Source organism: Gadus morhua, chromosome 22 (genome assembly GCF_902167405.1).
Source record: "Gadus morhua chromosome 22, gadMor3.0, whole genome shotgun sequence".
NCBI lineage: Eukaryota > Metazoa > Chordata > Actinopteri > Gadiformes > Gadidae > Gadus > Gadus morhua.
The window spans coordinates 22,580,723-22,601,129 of NC_044069.1; the positions used below are offsets into that span (position 1 = coordinate 22,580,723).

At 44.8% G+C, this 20,407-nt stretch overlaps 1 protein-coding gene across 9 annotated transcripts in view; it reads right to left on the minus strand.

The window, feature by feature from the left end:
* Nucleotides 1-1,873: 1,873 nt before the first annotated feature.
* runx1t1 (RUNX1 partner transcriptional co-repressor 1) overlaps nt 1,874-20,407 on the minus strand; it is a 65,199-nt gene continuing 46,665 nt past the window's right edge. Inside the window, exons 5-11 of one of the 9 annotated variants that reach the window (XM_030347214.1) lie at nt 18,470-18,651; nt 13,603-13,877; nt 11,767-11,855; nt 11,035-11,233; nt 8,284-8,355; nt 5,463-5,695; nt 1,874-4,175 (exon numbers count right to left, since the gene is read on the minus strand). In XM_030347214.1, coding sequence (XP_030203074.1) covers nt 3,831-4,175; nt 5,463-5,695; nt 8,284-8,355; nt 11,035-11,233; nt 11,767-11,855; nt 13,603-13,877; nt 18,470-18,651 — 1,395 coding nt within the window. In that variant the 3' untranslated portion in view covers nt 1,874-3,830. Of the gene's footprint in view, nt 4,176-5,462; nt 5,696-8,283; nt 8,356-11,034; nt 11,234-11,757; nt 11,856-13,602; nt 13,878-18,469; nt 18,652-20,407 lie in introns of all 9 variants that reach the window. The other 8 variants (XM_030347213.1, XM_030347222.1, XM_030347217.1 and 5 more) reach the window with 8 other exon arrangements.

Sequence of the window (20,407 nt, forward strand, 5' to 3'; positions counted from 1 at the left end):
AAATCATTTGAGTTTCCATTTTTTTACCCTCCTAAAAACAAACTTCTTCTCAAGAGGGCCCTCCCCCCCCAAAGCTGTGCTACCCCACAACCCAGTTGGACGCTAGTCTTCACTGTTTGCTGTTAAACACTGTCCATCCAAATTCCCAAAAGACCAGGAAGTTGAATACCCACTGCCAAACCCGTTCCCTCACCAATTGTGAAAAACAGGCATGCTTAAATTCATAGCCTTTTTAAATTATTTTCTTGACAAGCATTGTCTTTTTAAAAGCCTTCCCCCACTTTGAATCACTTCAGCAATATGTGAAAAAGCATTGGTTCAGTGCGTATCTTCACAAACAGAGAGAAGAGTGAGAGGAAAATAAGAAAGGGTGAAGGGGTTTCAAAGTTAAACGAGTGAAAGAAATAAAAATACGATTTCTCATTCGTGACCCTTTTTTCGACGGGACTGCATTTGAATTCGACAGCTCTTCTCTTCAAATTTGCACATATCTTAATTTGTTTTAAACAATTCAAAACGTTGATGTATCTCTGAAACGCCACAGGCATAAAAGAACATAACACAAGTATTTTTTATTAAAATTTTTATATTTTTCTTTTGTGTAACATTTTTGTTCCCTTCTGTTTGTATCTATCAATGAGGTCTGCATTGTTACCAAGTAGTGATATGGTTTTGCAGCTGTATGAGCTTGACTTTGGATATGTTTTATTTTTATTCTTTTAATTTTTTTATTTTTCCTGTTCTCTTGTGCCCATTTGGTTTCGACTAGACCAGTATCAGCGTGGCGACTGCTCTTATCGTGCTGTAAGAGTAGACTTGAGACTTGTTTGCCACCGAGGAATTGGCAGCAAAAACACCACACATAAAGGAGGGAGAAAAATAAAACTGTTCAACATCTCCAAGAATTATCGAGGAATAACGCATTTCATCTTTTCGTTTTTTTGTTGTTTGTTTTTCTGTTGATAAGCCAGGTTTTAGCCCTGATGAACGAAAAATGTACGTTATTTGTTGGTATATCTTCGAATACACTGATGTGAAAGACAGCTTGGCTATCTCGTCACAGCTTCTGAGAAGTATGGTGTAAAACACCCTTTTTTGGATTTGGTAACCCTTTTTAAAAAAACAAGCAGGTGTTCGTTTGGTGGATTTAGACAACAAGGGAGAGTTGAGGAAGAGAGGAGATTGTGGGTAATTAAATAAATGCCCAGAACCTTTTATGGCCTCCCATTGTTCCTTGAGGTCAGAATTCAGTGACACGCTTCTGTATAGCACCGAGGTGAGAAAAGGAGCTGTTTTTGTGTCAGGTTGAAGTGCTCCCTCACTGTCAACTCAAAAGGTTTGTTGGATTTAGCATTGGTAGGCTTAAAAAAAGGTTTGTTAGGATAGGCTTATAAAGTGGAAATGTTTGCATCCCCACACTAAAAAATAAGATAAAACATATAGAATGAAGCTGTCCCATATTCCCATATATTGGGATGACAGACTTTACTGCTTTAAAGTTTAAATTAATTTATGATCTATAATTTAACTCAATGGGTATGTCTCAGAAATAATTAGTGTTTAAGTGGTAGTGGTCATTATTGCTCCAGTTCAAATTTAACCTTTGCTGCAAAACTTTCGCATAATGCTTTCATCAACATCATTTTACAACATAAGATGTCTACCACTGGTTTGCACAAATCCAGAACCTTTTCAGATAGAGTTTAAGCAACAAAGTGTAACTAATGGTGATTTTTTTTCTTTCTCTTAATGAATAAAGCCACAAGTTAACATTATGGAAATAAATAACAAACAGTCAGAGTGAATTTACCTCTTTTGTACATAATCTAAGTCAGGATTTTGGTCCTTGTTGTCGGTCTTTGGCTGTCTTCTGTGGTAATTGTATTTTTTTTATCTCTTCTGCTTTTATTGTTTGTAATTTGGTGCAATGTTAAAGCTGTCAATTAGATATACACCTTGGAATTTGGAAAGCAATGTTTTTAAGTAGTTTCTATTTTTCTGTTGTTTTTGTGTGGTTTTGTGTTTTTCTAAAAAATAACATATATTTAACCAACGATCATAATGTGCATGCACTGTCAGTTACTCGAAAACAAAAGAAAGAAGCTACCACAGCTTTCTTTAGCATGTTGAGAGAAATATGTTTTACAATTACTAAATTTTGTGATTTTACATTTACCCAACATTACAAAAAAAGAGGAAAAAATTCACAGATCAGATACACCAGCACTATGTACAAAGAATTGGTCTGTGGAAAATGGCTCTATAACAACAAAACATTTGTGCTAAAAACAAAAGAAGCATGCTGAAATGTCCTCTGTGACAGTGCAAATACATTGATGTACGTCCCTTGTACAAACATTTAGGTTAGCATTCCGCGTGAAACATGCTAGCTTCTCAGAAAAGATATGGGCTGGTCTAGCAGCTCTGAGATATAGCTTGTCTTTTCTTGAAAAAAAATGGGAGAAGGGGAGGATAAAACATGGACACCAAGAGATCCACCACCTATACACAGAATAGAAAATCAGCCCAGAAGTGGACAACACTTCTGTTTCTCTTATCTCTTTTCACACTAGCTTGAGAAAGATAGAAGGGTTGAGAAAGAGAGAGGGATAAGGGAAGTTCTTGTGACGAGGTCGGGTGCTATTCGTCGTCACAAATATCCAACACAGATACAGGAAATAACCATTTTGCCACACCATGTGACAAAAGTGTTCCACACCATGACATCTACAGTGGAAAATAGGAAGAAGCAGATGAAGAACAACAACAAAAATCATCTGTTTCCAGAGCATGGGTTTGGGAAGTGGCAGGAACGTTAGAGGAAAGACTTCCTGTTGTTTGACCACAGCCGTTCTGCTTTCCTACTGATGTGAGGAACTGAACTCCTCGAGTTGTCCCGGCAAAATTTGCACAATTGAAACCTGTCCTCGGTATATCCATATACATTTTTGTGTGCTGCTTGTTCAAGAAATGGTTCATTTTTACACTGTTCCAAGGAGACAGCTTTGTGTTTCCCGGCCCACTGACCTGGATATTATTCGAAGTCAGAGGGAATAACATTGCGGCAAACATCTGGATTTCCTCGCAATATGCTGCACATCTGCCTTTCCTTGGCAGGTCTCGCTGGGTAAGAGATCCAGTCCAACCCTTGTGTCTTTCTTTCTGTATGTCTGTCCGGCATACTTTGTTTGGCAGGTTATTTTTAGTTTTAATACCTTTCTTTACATACAATATCAGTCGCTAAAAGATTAGCTATGCTAGCTAGTCAAAAGTCCTTGGTATATTGTTTGGTAAAGTGTCTTCTTGAGGTCAACATGTTTCATGTCCCAGGTTTAGGAGGGAAATAATAATAAAAAAAATAATAATAATAAAGGGTCGTTCTTCTCTTGAGCTCCCTTAGTCTCTTATGTTCATATTTACACCAATAAAATGGAAGATAAGCAACAATGATGTCAACAATAATCAGAACAGCCACGACAACGACAAACAAAGACAACGATAATCAGCATAGTAACAATTAAAAGGGACACCAATAATGAATAATTAAAAACAAAGAATATCTTTGTATATATAAGTCAGGGCAAGTCAATATGACCCGAGTATGGACCTTCTCCTCCTGCTGCTAATGACAAAGGGAGCGCAAAATAAAATCGACCATTCTGTTCCTGTTCCCACCTGTTCAGCATCTTTGAGAGCCAAATTGAGAGAGTTGTGCTGCTTAGAATGGCGTGGGGGGTTTCACAGTCAAGAGCACAGGACCGAGTTTGGGCGTTTTTTATTTTTTCTTCTTTTTGGCGCTGTCCGTCCTCCGTCTCGGAGTCCTCCCGCCTCTATTGGCGCGGCGTTCCGTCCAGGGCCGTGGTCAAAAGTGGGCCCGGAGGGACCGAGCACAGGGCTGCGACAGCCGTGGCGGGCGGGGTGGCCGCCGGGCTCCCGGCACCGCTGCTAGGGGTGCAGGCGGAGGAGCTGACAGGGGCCGGAGTCTCAGGCCCGGGGCCACCCCCCCCTTGCTGCTGGCTGGCCTGCTGCTGCTGCTGCTGCTGGGCCTGGAGGGTCTGGCCGCACACGTGGTGGTGCTTCTCCCAGTCCTTGTGCTGGCAGAAGGAGCCGCAGTAGCGCGCTGTGTTGCAGCCGCTGCACGTCTCGCTGGCCTTACGACCGCAGTTCCAGCAGCTCTGGAGGATCAGAGACGGTGATCATCAAGCAAATGTGTTGATGTGCCGAAAAAGTCAAAAATTCTGTGTAAGGTTGTTGAAATCATCTATTGGTGTTGTTTTTATTGTGAATTTGTATTAAGCTAGAGAGTAATGCTAAATGTTCTGTGAACACATGAACAAGTATGAATGAAACCGATATAGGATGAGTGCGGGAACATCAAAGTGATACGTGGTTTACACAGAACATATAATTAGCATAAACTATCAAGGTGGCGCATGGCAGAAACAGACATATGTTCCCAAGACATTTAAACAAACGACCACAGGGGCCAGATCTTACGAAATCCATCTTGAATTACACTTAGGGCCACTTTAAATATATCCTGAAACCACAGAGAAACTTTGGGGAGGCGGCGGCATATCCCCAGGAAGCAGGAGTCCACCGCTGCAAACAGCTCACAACGCCTGCTTCTCCTCTCTTTTATTTCAGACCGCCCTTTGCCTCCGTCACATAAACATCCCCTCCTGCAATTAAGTCAGCTGTGTGCCACACACCCACAACCACCCTTCACTTTACTGATTAAACGTCAGGGCCTCCCATCGTGATTAGCAACCCAAAGCTCCTTCCCTAATTTCCTCCCAGCTGAATTGCTAACACCTCTGTAAACATTCTAGCGGATCCTCTACGGGAAGACGAAAGGGCAGAGGGAGACGCCTGACTTGACCAGCCCAGGCTCTGATCACATGATGCAAGGCAGAACTGGCCTGGCTGATTTGCGAAGAACATTTTCTATGAATTAGATCAATTCTAAACGCTTTCTATGCATCTTTTTTCATAATGAAAGAGTGCGATAGAAAGGTAGGCATGGGAGATAGAGGGGGGGACAGGCAGCAAAGTACCTCAGGCAGGAATCGAACCCGGGAGGGTGAGATCAGGACTAAGCCTTAATAGTACGCGCTCTACCTGGTGAGCCAGCGGGGCTCTCATCTGCATATTTGTTGACAAATTTGATGACAAACCTCATTCAAATGCGAATTATGCTTGTTTGTGGGTGTATGTGTGGTGTGTGTGTGTGCCATGTGTGCATGCGTGCATGTGTAAATATGTGTGTTATCGTTGTGTATTCATGTGTGTGAGTTTGTGTCTATCTATTTGCGTGTGTGTGTGTGCGTGCTTGCGTGTGTACCTGCCTTTGGATCTGTGTCTGTGTGTGTGCGTTCTTGCGTGTCTACCTGCCTTTGGATCTGGGTGTGTGTGTGTGTGTGTGTGTGTGTGTGTGTGTGTGTGTGTGTGTGTGTGCTCACCTCGCTGGAGTCCTCCTGCTGGTTGATGACTGACAGTGCATCCTCGGCCGCCTGGCGCTTTGCCTCAGCCACCGTGCGCTCCATCTTGGCGCGCTCGGTGCTGATCATGTCATGAGCTTTCCGCTCCGCCTCCGATACGGCCTTCTGCAGCTCCGACATGGCCTGCCGCTTCACCTCGTTCACCGCCTCTTCTGGAGAGAGTGGGGCAGCGGAACGCGTCAGCAACACGTTGTCTAATGGGGCGATGGCGGGTGTTATTGTCTTGCATGACGTCATACAAGTATTGTGACAAAAAAAAAAAAGGCCCTTGGTTTAACGTTAGCGACGTTAACCGCATTAGCAGCTAACGGCACTTAAAACATTTGTTTTTTAACATCAAGTACATTTAGTAAAACAGCATTTAGGAAACATGGAAGTGACTGCAGCATCGAACTCTCCAATATGTCAGAATATTTGGATGTGTTATTATATTTCCAATAATTTGGATTTTTACGAGAGATAATTGTTAAATTATTCTTAACTAAGATATGGTTAAACTCACACAATTGCTTTCAATAAATGAATGAGAAGATGGCTCACAATTTGTCTTTGGAAACCAGAAGAAATTGAATTAAATTAAATCAGATGTAAATAGTCGTATATGGAATTCGGCTCCATGCACCTGCCTCATCAATTCTCTGACTTGGTTTGCAAAGGCATCCAGGACGTAATATATGTCATGCCAAAGTTGAATCTACCGCAATTATTTGCCTTGCAATAACTCTTGACTAATTAGAGCACATCTATGTCAGTGATTGTGAATTGTTTAATTGGTTACATCTATGGAGGAGTCAACAACCCATTGCCATGCCGGAATTTGTAAAAAGAAAAGGAAAAATTACAGATTTCTCGTCTTTATATCAAAGAATTGTGGGCTTGGCCTTTGAGGTAGATGAGAAAACAAGTAAATTCAAGGTTGATTTTTAATTTATTTTTAGGGGGGGGGGGTATTTTTTTGTTTAAAAAAATAACTTTACCTAAAACCAATTCATCGCAGGTAATTTATACATATATATATTTTTTTTCCTTTTTTTTGCCTTCCGCTGTCTGAATAGCCTCCACACATCAAGCAGCGCACAACTCCACACCCTGCGTCAAGGCAACGGGCTTTTGTTTGCTCCTATCAAGCCTGTAACTTGACTAATTGTATATGCAAAGCAGGCAATTTATATTTAAATTATGCATTTTCCATTGTGATCCCAGAGGCCTGTGCGACAAGGGAGCGAGGGAGGGAACGGCGGCAGGACACTGTGCAAGGTGCTTGAATATTTATCACCAACTGTAAACATTTTGCCCGTTTCAAACAGATGTATTCACCGCAGCATTCCTTTGTGTGAAGGAAAAAAAAATCCTATTTTGAAATCTCCCTGGGCTATATTTAATTCAGTCTGGCCTCAGCCCGACAAATAAAGACCTACAAATGAAGTGAAAATAACGCAAAAAAAAACAAACACTTGAAATAGGAGAGGACGCCAAGGGAGGGAAAATAGTGAAAAGATGAACCCAGTTTTTAGCGACTCATAATGTGCTTCATTGTCTTCCAAAAACCTGAGTGTTATTCTCAATACCGTAGGGACTCCCCAGTCCAGTGTTTGTGCTACTTTAAGCACACACGTTTGTTATCCCCCATGTTTTTTAGTTAGTCGAATCACACACACTACCTCAAGGCTAAGATACGTTTCCTCTCTCGCTCTCAACCTCTCTCCCCTCTCCCTCTCCTCCTCTGTGAAGGAGCCAGGTTGTTAAAGCGGCGTGGTTTGGTTCTTAACCCGCTGCGCTGCGGCAGCGGCCGTGGATCAGATTGGTCCCTGGGTTCCCTTTGATATACGCCTTGTGCATGGAATTGTGATTACACACAGCAAAATGCTTGAGATGGAAGATGGATATGAGCTGGTGGAGAGGGCTGACCAGAGAGAGAGAGAGAGAGAGAGACAGAGAGAGAGAGATAGAGAGCTGTATGCTGTCTGGACCATGATACTCAATTCAATTTAAATGCATATTACTTGTTCTGAGTATCTCAAACATCATGCTTGGTCAAGCAAGGGGACAATTTATTTCCTCCAAGGGGCTAAAATAGCAGATATACTGTATCACTGACTGTGAATACAAAGTGGATTTCTTCAGCATTAAATTATTTTTCTTCCTATACCACGCCACTCCCTGTATCGGTTTTTCCAGAGAATTCTTCTGGTCTCAGAGCAAGTGATGATGGTCATTCCAGGGTTTATGCCAAAGACTGTTTTTTATTTAAGACACATACTTCTATTCTCAAGGTGGCCATCGTTGTGTGTGTGCAACATTGTCGGTTACTATTTGTGACATAGGTTGAAAGTTAAAGAAATGGAGTGCCTGAGTGAGTCGTGAGTTATTTTATGTCTTAACCGCCGGATGTACTGTGATAGCTGCATATTGGTGTCGCCAGCCAGGGTAGTTACTGTCTAACATCATATTTGGAGTAATTTTGTGGAGTGCTGCAGCCTCATTCAACCGACTACGGTACAGTCTCAATTATAATAAGGACAGATATACGAGGAGGCCACTGCTCTGACAGACGTGGCAGCAGGGGGCACACAGAACCAGGGCTGGGATTGTGGGAGCAGAGGGGAAGTTTGATAGAACAAAAAGAAGCAACATTTGTACTTCTAGAAATCTCTCTGGGTAAATAAGGTGGCATTGATGTCCACCTCAAAGCAGAAGTAATGGAAAGCACTAATAAGATGTGTGTGTAGTCTGCGTCCTGGTTTGTGTTTGTTGTGATGTGGGACAGGGAAGCATGTCTCACCAGCTTTCTTCCAGATCTCCTCAGGGACGTAGCCAGTGGAGACAGGCCGATGCAGCATCTCTCTGTGAATCTCTGTACACAGGCAAGCACGCACGCACACATGCACGGATGCACGCACACGCGCACACACACACACACACACACGCACACACACACACACACACACACACACACACACACACACACACACACACACACACACACACACACACACACACACACACACGACTGTCAGAGGTCTGGTGGTTATGTTTGATGAGTGTATATTCAGCAAATAGGGCAATTGGTGGAAGCAAAATCTAGAGTAAAATAAAACAGATGGAGACATTTCAAAATAAACCTTGTGCCATTCACACACGTGCAATAAGACCTAGGGAGGCACCCATTCCTCTTCTTCGCGTGCCAAGTACAAGTACTTACATTTGGGTACTTAATAATACCATTACAGTTTAAAGAGCCAGTGAACCCACGTTTTCTGCAGGAATTCGAACACTATGTGATTTTAACTCTCATCCTTTTTGGGCTGAGAGTTGTAGGGAAGTGGGTGGCGCGTTATTGCCATTGCTGCGGCCGACGGCAACTTTGTGATACTTTTTTAGTGCCTTCGGTGTCTTTGGGCATTATAATGAGCGACATTGCATATGAAATGCGGCACTCGCTGTAGCTTTATACTATAGGGGTCCGGGAAGCTAAACCCTCGGACACAGGTATAAAATAAATCGAGGCTCAGACGGTGCTTCACCATCCACACACACTTTAGCAATAGCATTATAAAATACGTTTCTGAAAAGCTAAAGTTTCTCTCCGCAGCAATAGCTCCCCAGACAGATCTTCATCCTCAACACACACCGTGGCGTTATTCTATATGTTTCAGAAAAGCCCAACTTTCTGGGAATAGGTCTGACGTCACAAAAAGAGTGGGGAGTTCACGTAGTGTTTGGGGAGAATTTCCAAAAAGATAGGATTTACCCTATTTTCCTCTAAATTTGGGACTTATTTCGGTAACAGTGATAAAATGTAATAGATTACTATGTTGACGATCAAATAAGAGAAATCACTACTTAACTACTAATACAAAAATAAATTGGGTTTACTGGTTCGCTACGTCACATGGTGTAAAGTGGTATCGGGCGGTTGCATCTGAGAAGTTTTACAAGAACATGAGCATAGTATCGAGTCTGAATACTGGTATTGGTGCATCGCTAAATAAAACCCATGCACATGAGGCTACACTATTGAAGTCACAGAGTAAGCAATTACCATGAATATATATAAACTAGAGCTGTCAGTTAAACGCGTTATTAACGGCGTTAACGTAAACCAATTTTAACGGCGTTAAAAAAAATATTGCGCGATTAACGCAATTATTTTATTTAAAAAAAATATATATATATATATATTTTTTTTTTCTTTGGCTCAAAACAAAGAAGCAGTAGCCTGACTGCTATGTTCAAATGACATTTGTTCAAAGCAGTCGTTTAATTGCACTATAGGCTATTTTTTTGCATCGTCCTGTTTTGATCAGTATATGCCAATGTTATCAATAAAAAATAATTTGCACAAGGCAAGCCGATGCACTTCACCATGTTGATAAGAGAATTAAAATGAGAAGAATTATGGGACAAAAAAATCAAGGGATATTTAGCATAGAAAAATAATTTGCGATTAATCGCGATTAATCGTGAGTTAACTATGACATTAATGCGATTAATCACGATTAAATATTTTAATCGCTTGACAGCTCTAATATAAACGTGTCATGTTAAATGTCTAAATCAGGAATGTAAGTGTAGTTGCTAATGTGTCTGAAAAATATCCTGTATACAATGAATTAGATATAATATCATGTATTAAGTCCAAGTACAAGTCAAACACATTTCATTTCTATAGCTCTTAATCAAAGTATCAGTCACAAACGTCAAAAATTGCTTCACAGGCCATTTTCTATGACACCCTGCTAACCCTAGCTGTCCAAAGAGTAGAGAAAACCTCCCTTAATTATCAAGCAAGAAATCTTGAGAAAGGAGCTCTATTTATGGACTAGTCCCTTTGGATAAAAGTGCAGACTCAATGACTCGAGCACAGCAGTAAATCTATAGTCCAGAATACTCCATAGGACCAGAGAATATCCCCCCAGTAACAATTGTGACTGTACCAGAGAACGTCCCCCAGTAAAATGTGTCACCAGAGAACGTCCCCCAGTAAAATGTGTCACCAGAGAACGTCCCCCAGTAAAATGTGTCACCGTGCCCGAGAACGTTCCCCCCCCCAGTATTGTAATCTGCTTGTGCTTGGCTGCGTTGCGTTGTCATGGTAACAGTGTGTACCTGACTGCGTTGCGTTGTCAGGCTAAAAGTGTGTACCTGGTGCTGCGTTGTCATGGTAACAGTGTGTACCTGGCTGCTCTGCGTTGTCAGGGCAATAGTGTGTGCCTGGCGCTGCGTTGTAATGGGAACAGTGTGTACCCTGGCGTTGCGTTGTCAGGGTAACAGTGTGTACCTGGCGTTGCGTTGTCAGGGTAACGGTATGTACCTGGCATCGCGTTGTCAGGCTAACAGTGTGTACCTGGCACTGCGTTGTCAGGGTAAAAGTGTGTACCGGGCGTTGCGTTGTCAAGTAAACAGTGTGTACCTGGTGCTGCGTTGTCAAGGTAACAGTGTGTACCCTGGAGTTGCGTTGTCAGGGTAACAGTGTGTAGTCAGTGTGTACCTGTATGCGTTGTCATGGTAACAGTGTGTAGTCAGTGTGTACCTGGCTGCGTTGCGTTGTCCTGCCCCGCGGGGCTCTGCTGGCGGGACTGCCCGCTGGCTGCGCCCTTCTTCATCTCCTCGGCGTCGCTGTAGCGGCGGATCCAGTAGTTGAGCTCCTCGCGGTCGGCCTCCTGGCAGCGCCGCAGCACGGTGAGCGACCGGCGCGTCTTCTCCACCATGTCCATGATGCAGTTCAGCAGCTGGGGAGCCAAAGGGAGACAAGGAGGAGAGGAGGATTAGATTGGTTTATATAAAGGTCAACTGGGCTCCATCAAATGAAGTGAGATCAGATTAGATAACATTTGATTAAAACAGATTAGGTTGGATTAGGAAACACTGGGTCAGATTAGATCAGATTGGATCAGATTAGATCAGATTAGATCACAATAGATCCAATTTGGTTGGATAATATGAGATTAGATGAGATAGATCAGATTAGGACTTGGAATTAATGTAATGTAGTAACAATGTGATGTTGTTCCAACCTGGAGGGTTGAAACAACATCACACCACTAATTGATAATTCAATATTTCCAATGTACAAATACTAAATATAAATATATGAATTTGTAGGCACACTAAACCATACAAGCAAAACACATGTACAATATACAAAAGGAATACAAAAGAATGACTTAATTATAAACATGAATACAATAAAAAGGCAATTTTTATCTTCCTCACAGACAGAACTTTAGGGTATAGTAATAAAAAGCGTTATTACTTTTCTTACATGGTCAAGGTGCTTCCACTCCTCTGCCCACTCCCTGTCTGTCAGCCGGTGGTCGATAACCTCCTCCTGCCGGGCGCCTGTGTGCATACCTGACAGACAGACACACGCACACACACGCACACACACACACACGCACACACACACACCCACACCCACACCCACACCCACACACACACACACACACACACAAACACACACACACACACACAAATGCACACACATACACAAACGCACACACACGCACGCATATGCACACGCATGCACACGAACATACGCGAACAGACACACAAAGGGAATTGCACACAGGCACACACAAACACACACACACATGCACAAACATATGCAAACACACATGCATTGACAGACACACACACACACACACACATACACACACACATACATTAACATAAGAGCGAGCGAGAGAGAGAGAGAGAAGACAGATAGACAGACAGTTAGAACATACTAAAGCCAATGTCAGTTTCCCCCAAAAAGTGTCCATCTCTCTCTTCTCCGGTCCCCCTTCACTCTCTTTCCTCTGGCTGTCATCCCTCGTTGAGGTATTCATTTCCTCCTCATCCGTTGCCTAGGTTTCCGGAGCCTTTCCCTCCATCTCCATCTATGAGAGCCTCAGGCCATCAGACATCCATCAACGGGGCCAGACACAAATGTTCACTGTCTCTACTATTTTTAGTGGCAGCACCGAGTCCACAGTACGGCTTGATCCAGGCTCCTGGCCCCGCCCACACACGTTGAAAACATTGACTCACTGACTGATGAGTTAGCCCCGATGCTGGCTTTCCTAGAAGGGCCGTTTAGGCTGGTCACTGCACAGGGCGCAGTGGACTGGGGTTGCGGGCCGTATTAGGGTTTGACTGACTAAACTTTGTGATGACAAAGCAGTGAAACTGCTTTAGTACCTTTGAGCAAAATGTACCTAACAAAGTTAGCTAACTTTGATGCTGAGTCATTTGGTTGTAGTTCACACTAAACGTTTTTACACTGCCAAATATGCCTTTTTCCCGGCATTGTCTCGGCATATGCGCTGACCAAGGTAATAAACCGGCTTGATGTCTTAACCCAATTTACCCTGTCGGACCCCACACATATTGGGGGTTTAATTTTAATGTAAATGTGAATAGACGGCTTTGTGGTTCCAGGGGCGGGACTTGGTTAGAGGTGTTGCTGCGTTGTCTCCATAAGAGACAACGTTGACTCAAATATCAACATGAGTAGTTCTAACTGGAGTGACGGTGAAGTCTGCGAGTTGCTGACCATCATGCGAGAGAAGGTGATGCAGTCACATTCAACGAAGATGGGGATAGATGGGGCGATCTACTAAGTGGTCAGTAAATAAAGAATATGTTGCCATTTTTGCATTCTTGCATGCGAGTGTCTTGAATCAAAAACATCAGAGTATGCAAATTATTCGAAAGACATCTACTCTAACCTGCCTTCTCCAGTGAACCAAGGAAGCCGGCTCCTCGTCGAAGGGGGATTATACCCCCTCGGTTTTACACAGGCAAGACTGTGAAATTGCAGGGCGTGCCAAGCCGCGACCGTAATGGCTTGGCTGTGTAAAAATGCCAACTGATGTGTGTTGCTGTCGTCTTTTCAATTTGTTTAAAGACAATTGAATCAAGCTTGCTATGGAATCAGGGGAATCACCATGACCAGGTAAACAGAAACAAATATAAAAGTAAAATCGAATAATATTTGATTTTCTATTTTATAAATCCCTTTGATTTCCTGTCTTTTTCTGGTCAGTTTGGTCTTTACTTAAACAGGGTTATCTCCAGCCTCTGCATGTACAAGAACCCCCTCATTCAGCAGTGATACCTAGGGACTCACCGATGGGCCGGGCCCGGTCCCGGACCTCCCGGTGGTTGGAGGTGGGGTGTCTGTATGTGTCACGGTAGTGGTGTGCGATGGCCATGTCGTCAAGCCTATAGTGCTGCGGGGGAGGCGGGCCCGGGGGCGGGAGGCCGTTGGGCTGGTAGGCGATTCCATTGGACGGGCTGAAGCGCTGGGCGGGGCTTATGGTGCAGGGCCTCTTGCTGGGGTGAAGCTCGGGGTGCATGCTGCTGTCGCGGTCAAAGCCATTCTCTTTGGTTCTGGGTGGAGGGGGAGATGGGAGGGAGCGAGAGACAGTGGGAAAGAGAGAGAGAGAAAGCGTTATTAGATCCTCTGTCCCAGTAAACATGGTTTCAGGTGCAGCAGCTATGTCTGCATCAAACTATAATTATACAGACAATCATTTTGATATACATTAAAAAAGAAAAAGTATTAATAACTCAACGTGCAATTTTCGGTTTGTACATTCTCCTTTGAATGTGTACTTTGGGGAATCTCGTTACGAATTCTCTTCTAAGTATGCCCTCTCTTCTGACTATGATATTTTACATTTAGCCTTGCTAACATTTTGAAGATAGAGCCCAATATCTAGTGGTAGACCTGCTTTTTAACCGATTGGAGAGAAAATGTATCAAATAATAGCTAAGATCAGGATAGGGGGGGACAGAGGGAACAAACACAGATGCTTTTGTTCAATGCACAGTTCTCACATTAGACATTTATGTACGTATTTGTGTTGTGCGTACAGACAGATCCATATTCATGAAACACAACGAATACTAAAGGTAATTCTGAAAACATTCAGCAATCAGTATGCTTTATTTTCTAGCTGTCTTCATTTCGATATGAAAGGTGATTCTAGAAGTAGATTATATTTTAGTGTCTCATATATACTTGGTTTAAGGGAGCATTGAGCATTTCCCCACACATATACACACATACACTGAGAGCACATTTACAGCCAAAATAATGCATGAGCATGCACACACGCGCTTGCTTACAAATACACAGGCCCATGTATGCACACACACACACACACACACACACACACACACACACACACACACACACACACACACACACACACACACACACACACACACACACACACACACATACTGGCATACACAGCAGCAGCATCTAAAGTATCAGGTGGACTTTTGTTCGCCTGTTTCTGAAGATTAATGTGGCCAGGTGTGTTTGTGGGTGTGCGTATCTTTATGAGCCTGTGTCTGTGCTGTGTGTGTGTTTGTGTGTGAGTATGTGCGTGTGTGTGTGTGTGTGTGTGTGTGTGTGTGTGTGTGTGTGCTGGTTCCTACTGTAGCTTTGTGAGTTGTTGTTGCAGTGTTAAATAATTCCAACCCCCCAGCTTCCCCATCTGCATTCCCCTGTTTCCTCTTCTTCATCATCACCATCACCGCCATCTCCATCCCTCCCTTTCTTTCTCTGTCATTCGCTCTGTCTTTCTCCCTCTCTCTCTCTCTATCTCCCCTTCCCTCGCTCTCTCCCTCCCTCTCTCTATCTCCGTCCCTCTGTGTTATTCCTCCCCCTCCCTCCTCTTGCTCAGTCTCTCTCTCTCTCTCTCTCTGACGAACAGATTGAACTTCTTAATGAGCAGTTTTTATGGGCTGCTAATGCTTCTCCACGGCCGTCCATATGCTCCTTCCATTCTCTCTACCGCCTCTCCTCCATTTCTCCCCTTTTCCATCCCTGGGCTCTTCAACCCCCCCCCCCCCCCCCCCCCCCATCACCATCACACAGCTCCCCCCCATCACCACCACACAGCCCCCCCCCCCCCCCATCACCACCACAGAGCCACCAGCCCCCCCCATCACCACCGCACAGCTCCCCCCCATCACCACCACACAGCCACCAGCCCCCCCCCATCACCACCACACATCCCCCCCCCCCATCACCACCACACAGCCCCCCCCCCCCATCACCACCACAGAGCCACCAGCCCCCCCCCCCCCCCCATCACCACCACACATCCCCCCCCCCCATCACCACCACACAGCCCCCCCCCCCCATCACCACCACAGAGCCACCAGCCCCCCCCCCCCATCACCACCACACAGCCACCAGCCCCCCCCCCCCATCACCACCACACAGCCACCAGCCCCCCCCCCATCACCACCACACAGCCACCAGCCCCCCCCCATCACCACCACACATCCCCCCCCCCATCACCACCACACAGCCACCAGCCCCCCCCCCCCCCATCACCACCACACAGCCACCAGCCCCCCCCATCACCACCACACATTCCCCCCCCCCCCATCACCACCACACAGCCACCAGCCCCCCCCCCCCCCCCATCACCACCACACAGCCACCAGCCCCCCCCCCCATCACCACCACACAGCCACCAGCCCCCCCCCCATCACCACCACACAGCCACCAGCCCCCCCCCCCCCATCACCACCACACAGCCACCTGCTCAAACCACTGACAGAACTGTGTGGACATCCAGATAGTGCTGGTAGTTGGCGTGCAGCGTGCAACACACACACACACACACACACACACACACACACACACACACACACACACACACACACACACACACACACACACACACACACACACACACACACTCACCATGAATTACACCAATAACTTTATGGACGAATAGCCAACATCATCAATTAACAAAAAAATGTCCTCTGCTCGTTTTGTTCTACCAGGATATATCTTTTTATGTCGCAACAAATGATTTTTCCTAATGCAACTCAAAAGAACAGCTGTGTTCATCATTTGTGTATGCTTGTGTATAACGTGTCTGTAATTGGGGATTTCCATTGAAACTGGGATGTTCCAGCGCGTCCTTCTAGCAGTGTGGCGGGAGGGGGAGGTAAGCAGAAACAAGAGGTGCTTAGCCAGCCCATCGGGGCCGGAGACTCGTCTGTTTGTGTTACCAGCCCACATACACACACTAGCAAACACACACACACACACACACACACACACACACACACACACACACACACACACACACACACACACACACACACACACACACACACACACACACACACACACACACACACCAGCATACAGCTACACTAGCAAGCATACACACTAGCATAAATTAACACTAGTGCTCTCCCACCCACCCACTCACACGTCACACACACACACACACACACACACACTCACACAAATATACATACATGCAGGAAAGCACACACACACACAAACACAATTGTATGCAGGCAAGAGTGCAACCAAACACGCATGCATCACGCACACACACAACAATACACCGAAGCATACAGGAACACATACACACTTACACACATACACAAATTCACAAAGAATCGTTTGGAGTAGAGAAAGGTTCCGGATATAAATGCAAACAGAAACCTAAACACACGCACACATTCATGTCGCAAATGCGCACACTCACACACACACACACACACACGCACGCACGCACGCACGCACGCACGCACGCACGCACGCACGCACGCACGCACGCACGCACGCACGCACGCACACACACACACACACACACACAGAGGACACATTATTACTGAATGCAGATAGCTGCTTTATTTTTCTCTTTATAATATCTCTCTCTCACACAGACACCTTTCCCCTTAAGCCCACTCCCTGGGCGAACAAGTCTGCTTGAAAATATGCGGGTATTACAGAAAAAGGCTAACTAGCCATTGGGGGATAGAAAGGTGAAACAATTATTAATAACACATAAGGTTTTTTTGTCCCTCAGCAAATATAGAAAAACAAAATATAATTTTTCATGGCGTCTAGAAGCTCTTTCATCTATTCCAAGAAAAATAACCATGTAACCTTCTGCATGTTTTCTACAAATTGCATAGACTGCAAAGAAATAACGGACACACCGAGAAACACACACACACTCATGCAAATATACCATGCGTCACATCTTTGGTATGTACCTCCTTAATATCTTCTCTCTCCTGCCACGCCATGCTCCATTCCTCCCATTGTCTCCCCTCACCTCTCATCACCTCTCTTCTCTCCTCTCGATTTCCTCTCCTCTCATCTTCTCCCCCCATCTCCTCACCCTCCATCACCTGTCGTATCTCCTCCCCTCCCACCCCCCCCTCCACCCATCTCCCCTCTCCTCCTCTCTCCCCCTCCCATCTCCCCTCTCCTCCTCTCTTTCCTCTCCTCTCCTCTCTCCCCTCTCCTCTCTCCTCCCCTCCTCCTGTTTCTGGTCCATTAAGAGCAGAGACGGACCAGTGGAGCACATCATGAGGCCCGGCAGCCGTCTCTAACAGACACCAGCTCCTCTACACACACCCCACCGTGCGTCTTCATCAGCCATCCGGCCTACGTCTGCGGAGGGCTGGTTTTATTGGGCTGGACGAAGGCAACAAACTAACAATCAAACACATCAGGACCTTCTTTAGTGAACCATGAGATAGAGCTAAGGAGAGAGAGAGTGAGTGTGAATGCAAAGAAATAATAATAGTATTAGAGTAACCTGGCAGGCGCCTTTTTTTAAGAGCAGGCTGAGAACAATGAAAGGATTCAATTTTAATTGGACAAAAAATTAAAAAACAAAGAGTTCAGAGTAGCTTTATATTTTTTATCAATAATCCTAGTACTATGATCTATGCATCATCATCATTCTCACACACACGCACACACGCACACACGCACGCACGCACGCACGCACGCACGCACACACACACACACACACACACACACACACACACACACACACACACACACACACACACACACACACACACACACACACACACACACAAACACACACACACACACATTAATATCCCATCCAAGAATTCCCCTCCAACTCCATTGTTAAACCTCCACCCGCTCCACCTCGTCCTCCTACCTGTCTGGGGTCCTCCGCTTGCCGTTGTCATTGACGTCCAGCAGGAGCTCGGAGGAGTCCACCGGGGAGGTGGTGCTGGTGTCCAGCAGCAGCTGCTCATGCTGGGCCAGGTACTGGGCCGGGTTCTGCTTGGCGAGCCGTGCGCAGTGCAGCAGCTCTCTCTGCAGCAGGGGCAGGTTGGCCTGGTAATACACAACATCGTTAGGATTAGGAGTGTTGGTCAATATGGTTGTTTGGCCGATGGTTTATCCAAAGAGCTTCAGTGAACTGACGGTGGCTCATCAGAGGGTGGTAGTGCTATCCGGCTCGGGGATTCCTTCAGGTTGGACAGGCAACGGTGGGATTTGAAGCCAGAATCTTTCGGCTGTGACATAAACACCCTCTTTATATTTGTATTCCTGATAGTATTCTAAGTAATAATAGAGATAAGGCAGCATAGATAAGCATAAATTTACCTTTTTTTCCAATTACATTTTTCATTTAATTAGATGGTATTGTTCGACTTGAATCTTTTTGCTGTGAAAAGAATCCCATTTGCCACCCATTGAATAGAGAGTAAGCTCTGACCTAGAACAAACAAAAGCCAAAAGACAACGAGAAATAATTGCAAAACTCAAAACAAAACTAAATAAAAGTCCTGATCAAACCATGGCAACAACACAATAAGTGTATCCTCAGAAGATAAACTCTGTCTTAGTTCAGTCACCATACCGCCACCATTGGGAAGGGTTCAAACTATTTCAAAGTTCTTCAGGGCCAACTGACCCTTGGGCCTTGTCCAAGGGGCTGTATTTAAAGCTACAAAAATAATATAAATCAAATCAAACAAAATCAAATTCGAAGGAAATCTAACGTTGCCCACCTGATGGGGGGCTGATGACCTCATCGTTTACGTATCTGGCGCCCTCACGAATCCTATAACACGAAAACTCAGTGGCAGTTTTTCTCTTTTTCACCCTGGGTCCTGATGCCGCATTTATCAATAGTACTTGCGCACAGATTTGTGCAGAAGGAGTGCTTACGAACATTGCCACGCAAAATATGAAATTCGACAAAATGTACTTGTACTTAGGAATGGGTGTTAATACAAGCACAGCTGTGGCCATGCGTACGAACCAAATTTACTGGTAGAATAGCGATATTACAGGCAGAAAGCAAAGCATTTAAGAGTGTCAACGTATGCATCAAGCAATCAACATCCATATAGGTCCCGTGTTACAGACTTCCCTTTCCTTGGTAAGTAAAGCGAAGTCTGTGACCATATATGGTTAATTGGAGGCATTTCTAAATGCAAATGGTCTGAGCGTGAACGCGCATGTTACTTAAGAACAGGTGGGATTTAGCAAGATTCATTACTTACTGATGTGCGTACGATTGCCCTACGCACGTTTGATAAATATCTATAATTCCGCACATCCTAAATTTAATTCGTAAGAGAAAATTCAGAACCCTTTCTACGCACGGTTGATGAATGAGGCAGGTTTCCAAAAAGTGCATTTGCAGGCACCAAAAACGACGGGTCCGCCTGAACGGTCGGCAGAAACGTGCAAGACGTCTGTGTGGACAGGGGCTTAGTGTGTGAACACAAACTCACAAAAACACCCCTAAGTATCACTATGATGAAGGAGAGGGCCACCTTCAAAGGTAATTACAAATATATATATTATTATTATTTTCTTTTCAATTTTCCAATTCTCTAGTATAACAGGGGTTGGGCAATCTTGCATGGGCATGGCAGGCATGTCCTGTGCACTTCAAAGACACAGGGCTGGCTGAGTGTTTTGAGGGGGATGATGAAAGTGTTGCGTTGACGTGCACCGTTGTTGGCGAGGGGTGCGAGTGGGCTCAGTTTTTCATGAGGCCGTGTTTAGCCTAAGAGCTGGACGTCTGGGTTTTCATCCTTTAATAAACTATTTTTATCTAGATTTGATCCACCCT